Source organism: Leucoraja erinacea, chromosome 2, assembly GCF_028641065.1.
Source record: "Leucoraja erinacea ecotype New England chromosome 2, Leri_hhj_1, whole genome shotgun sequence".
NCBI classification, from domain to species: Eukaryota; Metazoa; Chordata; class Chondrichthyes; order Rajiformes; family Rajidae; genus Leucoraja; species Leucoraja erinaceus.
Genome location: NC_073378.1, coordinates 118,756,751 through 118,776,077, shown reverse-complemented (window position 1 = coordinate 118,776,077; position 19,327 = coordinate 118,756,751). Strand labels below are relative to the sequence as shown.

At 41.2% G+C, this 19,327-nt stretch overlaps 1 protein-coding gene across 1 annotated transcript in view; it reads left to right on the top strand.

Moving 5' to 3' along the window:
- ncapg2 (non-SMC condensin II complex, subunit G2) overlaps positions 1-19,327 on the top strand; it is a 71,360-nt gene that overhangs the window by 50,645 nt on the left and 1,388 nt on the right. Inside the window, exons 20-27 of the mRNA XM_055664553.1 lie at positions 198-314; positions 949-1,095; positions 1,985-2,084; positions 4,014-4,204; positions 5,847-5,990; positions 12,956-13,059; positions 17,682-17,782; positions 19,205-19,310. Of these exons, the coding sequence (XP_055520528.1) occupies positions 198-314; positions 949-1,095; positions 1,985-2,084; positions 4,014-4,204; positions 5,847-5,990; positions 12,956-13,059; positions 17,682-17,782; positions 19,205-19,310 (1,010 nt within the window). The remainder of the gene's footprint in view (positions 1-197; positions 315-948; positions 1,096-1,984; positions 2,085-4,013; positions 4,205-5,846; positions 5,991-12,955; positions 13,060-17,681; positions 17,783-19,204; positions 19,311-19,327) is intronic.

The window sequence follows — 19,327 nt, the reverse complement described above, 5'->3', positions numbered from 1 at the left end:
TGAATGGATTTCCCAGCCGTGGTTCATTGATACTGATTTGACGTACAGAAACATATTTTTACTATCCCATTTGTTTAAACTTTTTCACAGATTCCTTTTATTGGGGGAGGTTTAATATGTGTTCTTTTCAATGAATTGTTATTGTGTTCTTTCAGTGTGAACTGTTTAGTTGATGTCATCTTCAAATTGATTTCTAGGAACTCCAGGTTTCCTTTCTGAGCACTTCAGAAGTGATGCTTCAGGACATAAGTTTGGATACAACTCTCCGGGCTTTTAGTTTGCATTGCCGATTAACTATTCATTTACATATTAAGGTAAATGGGTTGCTGTAATGAAAATTGATTTAGCAGTAAATGTTCGTGTTTTAAAACGGAAAAGCAATTTTCTCTTGAAGATATTCACAAGGTGGCTTCACCAATGTGTTTTACAAACTTAATGTAATTTCTTCGGTAACATTTGTTTCGATGCTTGACGTGTTCTAGAAATCATAGTGCCAGTATTTGATTAGATTTTTGCAAACTTCACAAAGACCAAGTTATAATAACTGACCAAAAGTCTTCATCGTTTTTATTTTGTTTTCTGTGCAGAAGTATATATAGTCAACTCCGCCTCCCACTGCACCATTTCTAGAAAACGATTGACATCACTATTTTCCATAATGCAAATCTGTGACTTCAGCCAAGCAATCAACTTGGAAAATATACATGTATTCACTTGTTTACTTTTACCCTACAAAAAATTTGTGATTACATTTTACTAAAGTTTTGGTCAGTGATTTTTTACGGCTGAATTTCCCTAATCTGAACAGCTGAAATGAGGAGGTCGCCTAAATTGAAAATGCAGAAAAACACTGGGGAACATTTGAGTTAGGACAATTTTGAATATTATATCTTTAACGGAAAACCTTTTAGCACCAAACCTCACTTGTTTTCCAATTGTTGTTTCCAGATGGATGCAAAAGATAGAACTTACCTTTTGATTCTTGAAGATAGTGCAAGCTGGATTGATGAAAACGTGTTGCAGTTCATGCATATTCCAGGAAAGGAGATAGAGGCATCAGAGCATCAGAGCCAGATTGCAAAACAAGTGGTTGATGTAAGTTTGTCATTCTTACTTACAGAAATTGAAACTTAATTTTACGTGTTCATTATTTTGCATTGATTGCAACCTTTTGTTTCAATATGATATAAAACATGAGAGGTCATATAATTAAGCTGCATCTGGCTGGGTGTTCTCAATTGAATCCCAGTTAGTTCTCAGTGTGATCCATTATTTTATTTATTCTCTTTATCTTTGTATGCCATGTATTGAAGTTGAACTGAGGAAAATATTAAATCTGAGCCAAAAATGTGATCATTTTTGTTTAAGTTATGAAGACTCTGAATATACCAAAAATGTCAAGCACAGACTTCTTTCCCTTGTGTATTGCATAGATTCCACAGATTATAAAAAAATAAGATAACGGTAAAGCCTCGACCAGTCTTCAAGTTAATGTAGGCTTCTGTAAGTCAATAGTTGTGTGCAAGAAGTCAGTTGAAGCATAATGTCTTGAGGTGTCTTGACAGGATGGATTTTGAGAACATCTTTCCTCTTGTTGGCGAATATAGACTGGAATCATTGTTATAACTAAAAAAAGGGTTGCCAATTTATGTGAGGGATGAGGCACTGTTATTTTCTGAGGATTAGGGATCATTGAATTCTGTTTACCATTTAGAAGAGTTGAGGCTTAAATTTGAAGATTACTCTCCATTTTGAAGACTTGTAACTTGTTAGTAGCCTCAGATATGCCTTGTATTCTCTTTACAGTTTTGTTGGAGGTCTTGTGGGCAAATTCCATTCCTAGTTTTCTCTCAAAATAGCTTTCAGAACAAATAATGCCATTTAATGCTAACAAATGTACCTCAGGGTTGAAGTCTTTTCTGCGTCTTGATATTTTCAAATGAAAACAGAATAAGAATACCAATCATGTATTTCCTTTACATAGACATACCTTTCAGTCTGTAAGGATATTGTTACAGTTGATGCCTCTGATGCAGAATTCCAGGCACAGTTGTTGGGCTTTACTGTTGCTGTGATGAATTCAGGTAATGCATTATAATATCTTAAAAATGTATTATATAGTTTATTTAACTCATTATTTCATGTGTCTCAATTTGAGCACACTAGGTATGACTGCAGACAACTGAGGCAATGACTGGGTCGTTGAATATCTGCGTTCCTAAATAATTACCATTAGTAAGAATACACAGCAGTGACAGAAGAAAAAAGGCTGTTAACTTTTCCCCTATGTATGTTTCAGTCTGACCCCTGTGTTTTCATTCAATCTGCAGCTATGGGCTATTCAAAGGAATAACGAGTTCCAGAATTGCCCAAATTACAGCAAGCCTGAGAATTGTGAGCCACATCAGAACCTCACAAAGCAGTAGGAAGAAATTGATAAAGAAAGGGGCGGCACAGTGGCGCTGCTTGTATGTGGGTTGGTAGGTTTATTGTCCTCTGGAAATTGCCCTTAGTGATAGTGGATGAGAAGGTGAGATAACATAGAACTAGTGTGAATGGGTAATTGTTGGTAGGGTGGACTTGGTGGGCAGAAGGGCCTGTTCCCTTATCTATGAACTAAAACTAACCTAAAAGTAGAATGAAAGTGGCAGGAAACATAAAAAAACAGACAATAAGAGCTGTTGTAGGCGCCTAAAAAGAAAGACTTTCTGAGAGCAAACCTGGGTTGTATCGAGACAAAGAGGATAATTTATAGTGGGGTATGGGGGGATGGCGGTGTTAGACAATCGCATTTTGTCTGTGAATAAGACTTAATAAAACCTACCAGAAACAAAGAAGTAAGCAGTTAAATAAAATACCTGAAAAGTTGACAAAACCAAGGGCCAAAGACCTGATTGATCAAATTCCAGTTTTGGATGAGGTGCCTATGGAGGTAATGAAGGTCCGATTATCATTTCCCAAACTTCCATAGATTTGAATATTTTCCTGTGGATTGGAAGGTATAAAAAGGTGTAGGTAAAATAAATGATACGAACCAGCTGCCATTCTTGTTTCCATGATCAGCTCAAATCCTCAAACGTCCAAGGGACTAAAGGACTCGGCCAACTGGACTCTATCCCCTTTGTCCTTTCCTTACTTCCACAAAGAAGTGTAGAAGTAAGTGTATGCCGAATTGTTCTTGGTTTCCCAATCAGAAGTAAGGTAGTGAGAACTCGTGAAAAGTTGCCACTGACCATATTAAGAACTGAGTGATCTTAACTGGCCTTGTAGCCCCTTATTAGGCATTTTTAATCTATTAAAACAGATTTAAATAACTTGAAAATGTTACTTGATTTAAAATATATTACAAAGCTAAATAATTAAAAACATCGAAGTAAAATGGAATAACGTGATATTCCCCTGAGTCAACATCAACATTCATGAGGATGCTGTTTGTCTGCAACACTCCCTGATGTACAGCTGATGGCCTGAAAGCAAATTGCATCCGATCCTTCTCTTCAGCATGTCATTGCTACATTGCTAGATTTGGTTAGTTGGGTAGCTGGATGAAAGGTCAGATAGTGGATGAAAGGTCAGACATCTAGCCTCCAGCTTACTTTGGACTTGCACATATCGATAATCATGTGCGATTTTCCAAGTTGCATTAAACATTGGTTGATATCTGGCTGAACTATTGATTGCAACTATGCACGATTTAGCCTAATGGAATCTAAAATGGCTTGCTTTTAAACATTTATAACGAGAAGGATTAATTTTTAGTATTTGACCTATAATTTCTTGAATTTCAAAACTTCAAAAATTGAATTTTGAAAGTTGTAATCAACTGCATTATTATACTATGCATGTGACTTTTTAAATTTTATTGAAAAGCTTCATGCATGCATTAGTAATTTTAGCATCAATGTAATTTTCGCAGTTGATCATGACTTCAAATATAATAATATAAGAGGTGCTATGTTTCAGAATCTTGGTTGTGAATTGTTTTCTCTTTCCTACTCTGATCCATTGTTCAGAAAAGGGAATCTTCAGTCTACCGTTAGTATTATCCATTCTGAAAGAGATTGCGGTGAACTGCCTATCTCAAGATATCTACAGTACCAGTGAAAAAACTAAAGAAGTACTTAACATTATCCAAAAAGTATTCCACAAAATTTTGGAAATCGTGGCTCGTAGTTCAAAAAAGAATCAGGATGAAGTTCTGCAGGTATAAATTTATGTTCTTATTTTATTCTTTGCTTATTAAGTGACCTAAAATGTCGAGGTTGATTATAATTTTCAGTGAATTGTCAAATTATTTATTTGATATGTGGTTATTAATTTAAATTTTCAAGCTTCTGATATTTCCATGCAAAGCAACAATTAGGGAAACAATAGCGGAATAATAGTGAAGATAGACACAAAAAGCTGGAGTAACACAGCGGGTCAGACAGCTTCTCTGGAGAAAAGGAACAGGTGACTTTTTGGGTCCAGAGCAGTCTGAAGAAGGATCTCGACCCTGAAATTTCATCTAATCCCTTTCTCCAGAGATACCACCAGGGAGCGCCGCAGAATGACAGCCTCGCCAACAGTCTTGACTTTTCATCTCTTTTGTCATTTTTAGTGTATTTTAAAAGTTTGTGTTAATGTTCCCTGGTTTGTTTTATGTGGGGGAGGCGGTTGGGGGAAACTTTTTCAGTCTTTTAACTTGACGGAGATGCGATTGTTTTCCGGATCGTATCTCCGGTTGCTCTGCGGCCTAACATCATGGAGATGGCAGCCTTGCTCGGGACTTGCATTGAGCCCCACCGCGGGGACGTGGACTTACCATCGGAGCCGATCCCTTGCCTGGGATCGATGCCCCAACCGCGGCCTGCTGATTTTAACTTCGAGGAGCTCGCTGTCTCGGGTAGAGAACAATGTCGGGAAGCTCCAAACGACGCAGAAGGTTTGACCCATCCCGATCCGGGTCGATCGCCCGGCACGAGGAGCTGACATCCCCTCCCGATGCAGGAACTCGATCGCCCTAATACGGAGGGCCCAACTGCCGACTACAGGAGCCAAGATTGTCCCGTTAACGGAAGGCTCGAGGCCCCGTCCGCAGAAGAACAAAGAAGGGAAGAGATTTAACTTTTTTTTCGCCTTCTTTCACAGCGAGGTATGTGGAGAAGTCATTGGTGGATGTTCATGTTAAAATGTATTTTGTGTGTTTTGTGGCTTTTTAATGGTATGACTATATGGCACATTCAAATTCCTCGTATGTTGCAAAACATACTTGGCTAATAAAGTATTATTATGATTTTGAGATGCTGCCTGACCCGCTGAGTTACTCCAGCTTTTTGTGTCTATCTTCGGTTTAAACCAGCATCTGCAGTTCCTTCCTACACAGGGGAATAATAGTCTTGCATTGATGGTGCTTTTCATGATGTTCGTCTAAAAGTAGGCCTCAATGCTCCACAAGAATGAATGTGGTGAACTAGGTTGCTTCAGTTGAACAATTTATGATGAGATAGCTGTCGTTAATAAACCAATAAAGTTTAATCGAATTTTGAAAAGACAAACTATGGAAAGTTAACAGAAAATGGACAAAGGGTATTTCAGAACACAGATATAAGTACAGTGGGAGTGTGGTGACTATTAATTAAATCAAAATTAACTTCATAAAAATCGTTAAATTAGCAATTTGTTCAGATGGGGCCAAAATGAATTGGTGCTGTACAGATGAAAAAATTATAAACAGCATGGAACAGTTAGATCAATCAAAGTCAGAGCAAAATTAAATGGGACTAATTGTGCCAGTGTATTATTAACTCTATTTTGAACCATTCAGACGTCCACTCAAATAATAGAAATGTGACTTTTTTGTGAAGGTTCTGTCTTCTATTCAGTTGGTTCTTGGAGAATTCATCAGCACTGTTGAGAACTGGCATGGTGTCCATGAATCTATCCATCAAGAGATGCTCTCAACACTTCTGGCTGTAATGCTGGCTGAAACTGTTTATGCTATAAAAAAGGTGAGTCTGAAGAAGGGTTTCATTGTCATGGGTGACTTGCTTGTCAGGCACACCCTGTGGTTTATTTTGACAAATTGTGGCCCATTGGGCAAAATAAAGTCACAAGAATTCAGTAGAGTGATGTTGCCCCAACCTGCTCATTCTTCCACATAAACTCATTAACATCTATCATCTTAGTCCACATGAAAATCTGACAATCTTCCTGATTGTTGAGAGTTCATTTGTTTATCTTCCATACTACCATCAGCGCATCTGTAACACAAGAGGATCTAACACTCGACCACTGCTATTTCACCATCACATATGCCTATCGTTTTGCCCCAAGCCCTCCCTTTGAAAAATCAGACCACCTGGTTGTGCTCCTACTTTCTGTGTGTAGGCTGTGACTGAAAAGTGTACTCCAGTGCTGAGGATTGTACAGAGCTGGTCATGAGAGGCAGAGGAATGACTTCATGCCGGCTTGGCATCGGTAGACTAGGCGGTGTTTGAGGACTCAGCAACGGACCTGACTGAATATGCCATGATTGTTAACGACTTCATAAGGAAATGTGCAGAGGAGTGTTCCCACAAGACCATCCGAGTGTTCCCTAACCAGAAGCCTTGGATGAACTAGGAGGTCCATAACGTACTGAGGATGACATCTCAGGCATTCAAGTTTTACGTTTAGCGATACAGGGTCACATATGACGTCTGGGACCAACCTCAATAAAGACATCAAGAAAACGAAAAGATGCTTTCGGTATAAACTGAACATCAGGCAGATAATAGGCAGCAGTAGCAGAGCTTGTATGCCATTACTTCCTATAAAGCAATACCAGGTAGTAGCGCATGACAACGGTGCCCCGCATCTGGGTGTGTTCATTGTTTTCTATGCTCACTTCGAAAGGGAGAAAGTTGCAGGAGAGTATTGTAATGATTGAAAGCTGCTCCAGGGCATGGCTTGTAAGGAAATTAATTGTAACACTTAAGAAATTGCAGAAATATGTGTACATGCAGTCCAGTTCATTACTCAAACCAGCCTTCTCCCATTGACTCTACCTACACTTCATGCTGCCTTGGGAAAGCAGCCAACATAATGAAGGACCACTCATGCTCTGGTCATTTATCTTTTCCCTCCTTCCTGACGGGCCAAAAGTACAACTTGAAAACGCATACCACCAGATTCACCAACAGTTCCTTCCCCACTGTTATCGGACTCTTGAATGGACCTCATGCTCAGGATGCATTCCCGATCTTTCAATCTAGCTTTCATTATTTTATCTGCATTTTCTCTGTGGCTGAAGCACTGTATTCTGTACAATTCTTTCTCTTTTTGCACCACTTGTTGTACTCGTGCAAGGGTAGGATTGCACTTGTGTATGATATGACATGCCTGGCAAGCACCCTCAACAAATGTTTTACACTATCTTGGTACATGTGACGATGATAAATGGATCCCATTGTGCATGTAAACCAATGTGGCTACGAGTAGCCTCTTTTCAAGTTGAGCAGTCCAATGCTGCAGCGAATAGACCTGCTGCTTCAACACTGGAGACCCAGGTTTGATCCTGTCCTCAGATACTATCTGTGTGTAGTTTGCACGTTCTCCCTGTGACCATGTGGGTTTTCACCGGGAGTTTGAGTTTCCTCCCATGTCCCAAAGACATTCGGGTTTGTTGGTTAATTGGTCTTGTAAAACTGTTTTGAATGTGTAGGGAATGGATGGGAAAGTGAGATAACACGGAACTAATATAAAACAGGTGATGGATGGTCAGTGTAGATTTGGTGTGCCGAAGGACCTGTTTCATAGCTGTATATCGAAACTAAGTTCTTGCCTAATTTCCACTGTAAAGCAGTATTTGTATAAATTAAAACCACCACTTCCTATCCCTTACTGCCAGAAAAAGATGTTGGAAATTGTAATCTATTTATAAATGTACTTTTGCAATTGCAGATGAGTGCAACCTCTTTGAGTGGTGTTACCTAGATTGTGTTGCGTTGAGTAAATGGAACAATGAATTATCATGAGTCCCCAAACCCCGATTAAAACAAATATATAAAGCTTCAGTGGGAATATGGTCATCTTCCAAGGTTTTGTTATTTGGTCATTTTAGTTGGGATATTAGCTTCCGTGTCTAACCTTCAGCAACTGTGTAGAGGACTGTGTACCAAAGAAGATTATATTTATGCCCCCATCTGGAAACTGTGGATGACCTGCAAGGTTCACTCCCAGGTGAAGTCCAGGTCTGCGGTGTTCAAGTCAAATGATCCCCAGCAGTTCAAGAAATCTATGACCTCCACAGAGCCATTAAGATGTCAAGAGAGAATTCCAGACCAAGCTGGAGACCCGAGTCTTGCAAACTATAAGAGCAATCAAACAAAATCAGGCAATATTGCAGGCAACAATGATCTCAAGGCATTCTACACTTTGAATGGAAGGCCAATGGAGGGATGTCATTCACCCATCAGTCTCAGGTGCTCCTGTACCATTGATTACTGTGGCAGACGTGATTTTGGCCTTCCTGAGAGCGAATCCGTGGAAAGCAACTGGCCTGGAGGGAACCCCAGCCGTGGGCTCAGGATCTGTGCGGACCAACTGGCAGAGGTATTCGTGGATATCTTCGATCCCTCACTTCTCCCATTTTAGGGTTCCCATCTGATGTAAGAAGACCACTATTATCCTGGTGCCTTAGAAACGTACGGTAACATGCCTTTGTGATTACCATCTAGTGGCTCTAACGTACTTTGAACGACCGGTGATGTGCACATTAACACCAGCCTCCCAGCCAGCCTTGAACCACTGCAGTTTGCTTACCATCACAACAGGTCCACAGCAGAACTCATCTCTGGAACACATAGACAAGAACTCCAATGTTAAACTACTAACTTCCTGCTGCCGCTGAGGAAGCACTATCTGCCACAGACAATGATGGTCCAATTCTACACGGCCATCATAGAGTCTGTTCTCACCTTCTCCATCATGGTCTGGTTTGGCTCAGCCACCAAGCACAACACCTGGAGGCTGCAGCGGATCGCCCGATCAGCAGAAAAGATTATTGGCTGCAACCTTCACTCCATTGATGAACTGTACACTGCAAGGGCCAGGAAGCGAGCGGGCAGGATCATCTCTGACCCTTCTCACCCTGGCCACAAACTCTTTGAATCACTTCCCTCTGGAAGATGACTCCGGACTATCAAAGCTGCCACAGCCAGTCATAAAAACAGTTTTTATCCACGAGTAGTTGCCTTACTCAACAGCCAAAAATCTGTAGTCTCCCTTTGATCTGGTATTTTGTTGGTTCACATGCTTGATCAATGGCCGCCACTGGTTCTTTGACTTTTTGACCCACAAACCTTGAGAGGAACAGCTTGTTCCCCTCTGCTATCGTCCCAATTCTCCTACCTACCTCATTGTGTAATTGGACTTTTTGGCAGTATTTCACTACACCAGAAGTGGCTGCCTCGCCAACAGTCTGTCTGTCCTTTTTGTTATTTTTTAGTATGTGTTAAAAAGTATATTTTAGTGTTCCTTGGTTTGTTTTATGTGGGGGGGGTGGTGGGTTTGGCGGAAACTTTTCATTCAATCTCTTACCTCGACGGTGATGTGATTTTTTTTTCCCCCCGTATTGTATCTCCATCCCTACTGTGGCCTACCATCGTGGAGTTGGCGGCCTTTCCTGGAGACCGACAGGCGCTCCAAGCAGTGGGAGTCTGCGGGACTTTAACATCGTGGAGCTTGTGGTCCCTTTGTTGGGGATCGAAGCTCCAACCGCGGGTCCTGTTGACCTTAACAACGTGAAGCCTGCGGTCTCTGATAAGAAGAGCCCAACTGGGAGCTCCATGCCACGGACAGAGTTTCAACCGCCCCAACACTGGAGTTTCGATCACCCTGACGGAGGCTTCAATCGCCCGCCTACGGATGGTTTGACTGCCCTGACCGCGGGCGAACAAAGAGGAAGAAGATTAAACATTATTGCCTTCCATCACAGTGAGGAATGTGGAATCCACTGTGATGGATGTTTACGTTAACTTTTACATGGTTGTGTGTCTTGTTACTTTTCACTTAGTATGGCTGTATGGTAAGTCAAATTTCACTGTACCGTAACTGGTACATGTGACAATAAACTGACCTTGAAACCTTGAACTGATTCTGCAATCTATCTTCGCTCTAGCTGTTGCACTTGAATTTTGCTTGATTGTATTTATGTACAGTAATAACTGAGATGATTGGATAGCAAGCAAAACAAAGCTTTTCACCGTACATGTGACAATAGTAACCCTAAATCTTTTTTGATTACTTTTTGGTCAGGAATTGCAGTACTTAGGACTGAATGGACCATGTGAAATGGAGTTGAGGGTGCTAGTTGTCATAGTTTAGTGGCCTTTTTTTTCAGCAGATGCTGACTCTTACTCTTCTCGATTAGTTCATTTATGTTCTTGGATTTCAAGGGACTGGTGTGTTTAAGCCTGACAGTGCTGAAGAATCGCAACTATTACTGAGTTGCTGAGCCTCTTATGGGTATTTCCTGCATCACTTCTTTGGAACATGGCTATTCTACTGGATCTCTGCCACAGGAAGTTAGTAGAACAGTTTATTTTCTCTCGAAAAATGGTGGAGTTTCTGTGGATAATTAGCTTCTTGATTCTTCTGGTCATTCTCATCAAATCTTTCTTGGCATAGAAGCCAAAGGTCTCTTTGTTGCTGTTGGTTTATGGTGGACTTCAAGTATTGAAAACCTTGAGTATATGCATCAGGAATGTAAGTAGTGGAAGGAGCACAGAATACCCAGGCACACCCCTTGGTCAGATACTCCGCCACTTCAACCTGGACTTCCACTGTTATGCTGACGACACCCAGATCTATCATTCAACTGCCATGTCAGCTATAAAAACCTGGATGCAACATAATTTCCCTCAAACTCAACAGCAGCCCCAAAGCCACACTCAGCAAAATCAATAACCCCAACGACCATCGACGCCACCATGTGATCTCCCCAGGCCCGCAACCTTTCTTTGAGGACACCCTCTCCCTTGAGCCTCACATCCGCCAGTCATTAAAAATCTTTCTCCGAAACAGCCAAACTCAACCCTCTCTCACAGGCTGAAAGACTCATCCTGCCTTTTTGGATGGACTACTGCAACTCACTTCTCCTTGGCATCAGCTCCACCTACATCAACTGACTTCAACTGGTCCAGAACGCAGCCACCTGACTCATCACCCACACCAAATCCTGGCATCACATCACTCCAGTCCTCAAACAACTTCACTGGCTTCCCATCTCCCACCAGATCAACTACAAAATCCTGATCCTCACCTACAAAGCATATCTCACTGACCTCCTCTCCCCCTACCAACCCTCACAGTCCCTCAGATCCACATCAGCCAGTCTCCTCTCCATCCACAAGTCCAACCTCCGCAGTTTTTGGGGACAGAGCCTTCTGGCAGCTCCCAGGCTCTATTGATCCACAAACCATTTTCCAGTCCCGAGACCCATCTCTTCACCTCTGCCTATCCAGCCCCACATCCCCCTCCCTTTTCATATGTGCATTAATTGCCTCATATTGTGTTGTATTGAATTCTGTCTTTACTTTGTGTACTAGTCATGTCTCTACTATTTATTTCATTCCCCTTACATGTTTTTCCTCTACCTGCTAAATTTTTGTACGGTGTCCTTGAGACTCTTGAAAGGCGCCCATAAATAAAATTTATTATTATTATTATTATTATCGCGCATCTCAGCCTTATCAGTGAAAGAGTATGATTTCCACATTGGCCTCCTCAGTCAAATTGGAAGCAATCTATACTTTTTTGGGGAGGATTACCTAAGGCAACATAATGTTATACAAGATCTAACTACAGGTGACCCCTGCATTATGGAGTGAGCGGAGGATGCTTGCAATCCTCAAAAACAGTCGTATCACGATTTTCCATAACACAAGGTTGCATCATCTGCGCATATGCCAACAAAAAATATTTACTTTTTTTCTCCCACAAATTCCCTGAGAGCACATTTTATTCCCTTAAAGTTTTGGGTATTGATTTGTGAATTCTGCAAGGGAAAATTTCCATGATCTGTTTCGTTGTAATGTTGTTAATTGCCTGTAAGTTTTCAATGTATGCAAAAAGACATCGGTCGCGTTTGAATAAAATTTATTTCTATGCTGGTTTTAGTTATAAAAATCATAGTGGCAATTGGATCTGTTTGTAGTAATATATCCTATCCTATGTAATTCTGTATCTTTATTGTTTAAAATATGTAGATTTTTTTTTAATGGTTTGAGAATTGTGCATAGACATTGCTTCTGTCTTGATCAGTGAGAATTGATCAATTAGGTGTAATAGTTTAATTTTCTTTGAAAGCAAAATGATCTCCCCAAGTTACCAAAAATATGTCATTTTGGATAAAACATAAAATGCTGGAGGAATTCTGCCAGTTAGTCAGCTTCTGTGGAAGGAATGAACAGACGACATTTCAGAAGGGGATCCTCTTAAGACTGATTTTGTCTGAATCAGGATCCTAACCCAAAACATTGACTGTCCATTCCCTCCACAGATGCTGCCTTAAGTGCCTGTCCCACTATTATTACCTAATTCACGACCCTTTTTACTCATGGACATTTTTCATCAGGCTAGAAAAACCTCCCGACCTACTTGATGTCACGAGTACCTACGACTAGCATCACGGCCTGCTACGACCTACCTAAGACCTCCTACAACCTCGTGACGGCCATGCTGCAAGTATGAGTCAAGGGCAAACTCGACAGAGGTCGCCAATTAGGTCGTGAAAGTGGGACAGGGGCTTCACTGCTGAGTTCCCCCTGCATTTTGTGTTTTGCTTAAGATACCAGCATCTGCTGTTTCTTTAGCTCTCAGTTATTTTCAATGTTTAGTTATAGATGCCATGAACATGGTTACTTAGAGGTTACTATGAAATTAGAAGACTACTTCTTGCATCTGATTCTTCAACATCTGTTTTCAAATTCAGAATTCGGACGCGGATGATATTTCTCCACCAGAAGCCGCTGCTGAACTGCCAGTAATTTCAAGCTACTTGCTGTCTATTGTAATGAAATACCCTCGTGTAATAAGGTAAGCGTAAACTAATAAATGATGTGACTAGTGAATGGATAGTTATTGTTTGCCTCTTGGTAACATTACTGTTTTTCTTTTTGTTTGAACACGATTGAATTGCACGAATGAAGGAAGAATGCCATTAACCCTAACCTGTTGTTTCGAACGATGGTAGCATGCCTACATCACCATGAATGTAATTGTTTGACTAGGTGTGGGTTAACATCCTGAGTGCATGGATCCAATTAATATTGTACTCTGCCGCTTAAAGCTGACCTCCACCTCTTAACAACGGTACTTTGTAGTTGGAGTCATTACTGACAATGATGTAGGAATTGAATCTGATCTATGAAATATTAAAAGATGGCACACTATTGAGAGAATGGACTTCAAGGTCGCACATTACACTAATACTCAGGGAGGAGCAAGGAGAGTAGTCCTGCATCTGAGCAAGTCCCTTCAGCTGCACACTTGAAAGACAGCGAGAATGGATATTTGCAGTTGTGGAAAGTCAGGAGGCAAGGCTTGGTTATGGTGAAGTAGATTAGATCACTGACTGCATTTCAATTCATCATTACCTAACCTCTTGTCTCGCACACTGCTCAATTTACCACTCACTGGTCAAGCAGAATCAATCTGGGCTGTTAACGTTTATATTTTTCCTTCTTCATCTCTGTGGCACACTAAAAGCTTCACACTCAGAAATTCAACCATGATAGCCATACCATCCAAATAGATGACACAACACTAACTTGTACATTTCCCTTTGCAGGGCTCGATGGCATGTGGCCAGGAGCAATGAGGGCTAACAAGGGAAGGTGCACCTGCATGCCCTAACATCAATGGGTGCCTCACAACAGTGCAGACTATTAGGCACACATTGCAAGTGGAAAGGTTGACATTCTAAGAACGGTTTCTTCTTGCATCCCACTTGCCCCCTCAACATAAACATAGTATTCAGATTTTCGAGCTGATATTGATGCCAGATTTCTTATACTCTATTTTCTTTTCCATTCGTCTGTTTATTACAGCCTGAAGTTCTGTATCTTTTCTTTCAAGATACTCTAGACCTGTAAACTGGCCTGGCTGAGAAATTACGTGCAGCTAAGATAAAGATGTTCTATTATTCAATTTAATTTTACAGCCAGTGGAATAAATCATCGCTCTGCACTCCTACCACTTCTTGTTGTGAATGGTGGTAGACAATTAAACAGTTAGTGAGGTTATCCACTTTGGTGGCAAAAACAGGAAAGTAGACTATTATCTGAATGGTGTCTGATTAGGAAAGGGGGAGATGCAACGAGACCTGGGTGTCATGGTACACCAGTCATTAAAAGTAGGCATGCAGGTGCAGCAGGCAGTGAAGAAGGCGAATGATATGTTAGCATTCATAGCAAAAGGATTTGAGTATAGGAGCAGGGAGGTTCTACTGCAGTTGTACAGGGTCTTGGTGAGACCACACCCGGAGTATTGCGTACAGTTTTGGTCTCCTAATCTGAGGAAGGACATTCTTGCCATAGAGGGAGTACAGAGAAGGTTCACCAGACTGATTCCTGGGATGTCAGGACTTTCATATGAAGAAAGACTGGATAGACTCGGTTTGTACTCGCTAGAATTTAGAAGATTGAGGGGGGATCTTATAGAAGCGTACAAAATTCTTAAGGGGTTGGACAGGCTAGATGCAGGAAGATTGTTCCCTATGTTGGGGAAGTCCAGAACAAGGGGTCACAGTTTAAGGATAAGGGGGAAATCTTTTAGGACCGAGATGAGGAAAACATTTTTCACACAGAGAGTGGTGAATCTCTGGAATTCTCTGCCACAGAATAATGTAGTTGAGGCCAGTTCATTGGCTATATTTAAGAGGGAGTTAGATGTGGCCCTTGTGGCTAAAGGGATCAGGGGGTATGGAGAGAAGGCAGGTACAGGATACTGAGTTGGATGATCAACCATGATCATATTGAATGGCGGTGCAGGCTCGAAGGGCCGAATGGCCTACTCCTGCACCTATTTTCTATGTTTCGATGTAGGAGGCTTCAGGAACATCCATCCCCCTTCTCAATGAAAGTAAAAACCAACATATGTGCTAATCACACAACAGAAACATTTGCAGATTTGTTCAGCCAGAATGGTTGAGTGGGTGATTAAATCTGTATTCCTTCCTCCAGCGATCCTTGCCATCACAGAAGCCAATCTTAAGACAATTCTATTCGCTCCTTTTAAAATCAATCACCATAGGGAGCATGAGCAGCTATTTTTCCATGCAACAGTAGTGCTGAACCCTGCACTCTAGAACTAGCTGTGATTCTAGCCAAACAGTTCCCATATAGTTACAACACAACAATGTGCAAAATGTCCAGGGTATATTCTGTTCATAAAATGCAGAACAAATCCAATCTGTCTAATTTCTGCTTATTGGTATACCTTTAATCTTCAGCAAAGTGAACGGGGTCCTGGGATGGTATTATTTGGTGGAACCTATTTTCCAGTAATGTGTTTGCCCATGCCCGCATTGGGTTTCACCAGGACCACGTTCCACATCTCATCACAACCGTGGGTGGAACGTGGATTGGTGTGTTAATATTCCAGGGGCAAGGTGATAATGACTGCCATTAACATCAAGGCAGCATTTGTGGCAATGAAGACCTGGTAATACCAAAATCATCAAGGGCAAAATACTCAATGGTTGCATTTGTATCTTGCACAAATGAAGATGGTTGTGGTTCTTGAGGACATTTTGCGGTAGCTCCACAGGACAGTATATTGGACTCAACCCCCTTCAGCTGCTTCCTCAATGACCTGTCATAAGGTCAGAAGCAGGAGTGTTCGATGCCATCGGCAATCCCTCAGCAATGTTGCAGTCCCTGTCTTCATTCGGGTAGGCCTGGACAACATTCAAATGTGGGTCAATAAAAGGTCACATGTCAGGCAGTGACCTCTAACAACGGACAGTTTAATCACCTATTCTCTTTTAATAGTATTACTATAACTGAGACCTGTTTGAGCATCAACCTTGGGATCAGTATTCACTTGAAGCATAATTAGATCGGCCACATTAATATGCTCTTGTACCTAATGTATTTGAGGCTGGATATTCTGTGGCAATTTACGCACTCTGATTTCCCCCATCAGAGCATTTCCATCATCTTTATTTCTGAATGACAGGCAATATCACTTCTCTCCTGACTGTCCTCGACTGCAGTTTATTCTCTCACACATGACATTTTGATTCTTTTTGTGATAAATCTTCCCAAAGAGAGAATTTACCGTTGCAAATGAATCGTCCAGCATATCTTTGAGCTGAAATGAGGGCTCTGAGGAAACCTATGTGGTCAATAACTGCATGGCCAATAACTCGGATAAAATCAAACCCAAATCCCGGGAGTTGCGAAGGAACAACATTATAGGATATCTTCAACTTCTTGCTTCTGCGGTCTGAGGTTTCCATCTACTTCAAAAGGATATAAATTATGTTGGTGTTCAAGAATTGCATGGTGACCTGGCTTCATTATTACCAACTGGGAGCACTTAAATCCACTGTAATGATGCACTTAGGTTGGTTATAGCGTAAATCAGGTACTGCCTCAGAAATGACCTAGAATGGTAATTTGGGTTTCACTGTACCTTAATTGGTACACGTGACAATAAACTGACCTTTGAACAACTTCAATTTGCCTATTAGCACACTAGATCAACAGCAGATGTCATCTCACTGACTTTCTATTCTGCTCTGCGCCATCTGGATAACAAGAATACATGTCAAGCTAGCTCTTTGTTGACTACAGCTTGGCATTCAACACAATCATCCCCTCCGACTCATCACCAAGCTTCAAGACCTGGGTCTCTGTATCACATTTTGCATCGGGATCCTTGACTTCCTTTGACATTGGCTAACCTCGATCTGTGCAGACATCTCACGGGCCATCAACACGGGTGTCTCTCAAGACTGTGCCCTTAGCCTACTGTTCGTGTCTCTTTACACTCAGGAGTGTGGCTAAGTACAGCTCCAATGCCATCAACGAATTCACCCAACAAACACCACTGTTTTTGGCCGTTTCTGAAGTGGGAACGAGTTGGTGCATAGGACCACATCAACGACGACCAACAAAACTAAAGAACTAATTGTTCACTTCAGAAAGGGGAAGTAGAGAGGCCACGTGCCAGTTTTCATTGGTGGGTCGAGGGTGGAAAGAGTTGACAACGTCAAATTCTTGGGAATTGACATCTCGGATGACATGTCCCAGACACGTAGATATAAACAGGAATAAAGCTCGTCAGGATGCCTACTGCCTTAGAAATGTAAAGATTTGGCATGTTACCAAATAACATGAGCAAACTCGTACGGACGCACTGTAAAATATATCCTGATTGGAGTTTCAATTATTTGGGCATGCTCTCTTCTCGCTGCTAACATCATACAGGACCTACATCACCAGCTTCATGAATAATACTACTACAACCATCAAAGTACATTTCTCTCCACAGATGCTGCCTGACCCACTGAGTTCTTCCAGCAATATGTTTTTTAACTTGTGATTCCAGCATCTGCAGTAAAATGTTTTTTTTGTCATTGAAATGGTGTCTGTTTTTAAACATAGTTTCAACGCGGCACTGCTGACCTTAACTATTTCCCGTGTCTTTAGGTCGTTTTTAAATGAGTTAGTAGAATGCATAAATTCTGAAGTCATACAAGGAATGGTGGGATTGGTAGCTGCTCTTCACTTCCTTCTCGCACTTAATAGAGGTGAGTTTTGGATATTGATGAGGGCAACATGAACAACTATTGACTAAATTTTAATCTAGTGGTGTCGGGGGTTATGGGGAGAAGGCATGACAATGGGGGTAGGAGGGAGAGATAGACCAGCCATGATTGAATAGCGGAGCAGACTTGATGGGCTGAATTACTTCATAGGATAGAATTAGACTTTAAAACTGTTCAAATGACCTTTTCAGTTAAGACTTGGCATAACTATCCTCCCTTTTTCATCATTGGTATTGTTATTAAAGAAAGTGCCACAAAATATTACAGCAAATGTACATTGGTAATGGGCCATTTGGACTATCTATTGAGAAAAACATCAATTTAATAAAAGTAGTCACTTTACTTGGTGAGTGTGCATCATTAAGTGCCTTGATTCATATGACTATTAGACGATAAGAAATATTAAACGGGTGTCAAATAGTATAAGGGTTGGCAGGATGGTGAAGTGGATAGTGCTGATCTCAGATTCTGGGATCAATGTGCCATCTTGATCTTGGGTGCATTTTGTGATGTGCTTATATGTTCTCTCCGGGACAGCATAGATTTTCTCTGGGTGCTCCAGTTTTTTTCGACATCCTAAAGATATTGCCGGTAGGCTAATTTGCTACTGCGAACTAACCCTTAGTATACAAGATTGGCAAGAAGAATCAAATTGAAGCTGATGAGCATGTGTTGGCAAGAATAAGTTTCAGGTGTACAAGGGGAATAAGAGGAGCGGCACTAATTCATTGCTCGCCTGGGAGCCAGCATGGACCCAGTATGCCAAATGACTACATCAAAGTTCATAGGTAGACAAAAATGCTGGAGTAACTCAGCGACTGAGGCAGCAACTAGGGAGCGAAGGAATAGGCGACGTTTTGGGTCGAGACCCTTCTTCAGACTGACTGCTGCCTCACTCATTGAGTTACTTCAGCATTTTTGTCTACCTTTGATTTTTCTAGCATCTGTAGTTCTTTCTTAAACATCAAAGTTCATGGTAGGTATATATGGACTTTAGTAAGGCTTCTGACAACATCCCCCATGATAGGCTGGTTCAGAAGGTTAAGGCACAATAGATCCAAAGCATGCTGGCTCTTTATTTGTCTGGAATATTCTGGGCCCACTCCCATATTTCTATAATCTATTGTCATTACCTTAAAAGCAAAACAGCTCATGAGAAGCCTCCAAGTGTGATAATTGAAAACAAACTTTTTGAAGTGGTAAAAATGCCAATAATTTATATGTAATATCTTTGGCTTTCCTTACCGATATTGATCCCCTTCACATCCAATGGCGCATAATATTTTACCTGAAATGTCACCTTTATGAAGTTGTTTATTACTGAATTGATGTTATAAAGCAAAATCGGAGAGCAGGGTAGCCCATTCGCCGCTTTCAGTTCTAAAATCCAACTTAACTGTGCAGGTAAAGTGAATGTGAAAAGAGATGCAATCAAAGGCACAGCGACAGTCATTCACAGGAAGCTTCAGCTTTTCAGTGGACTTGTATCAGAGTTGAGCGACATTGACAGGTATGTTTAATAACGTG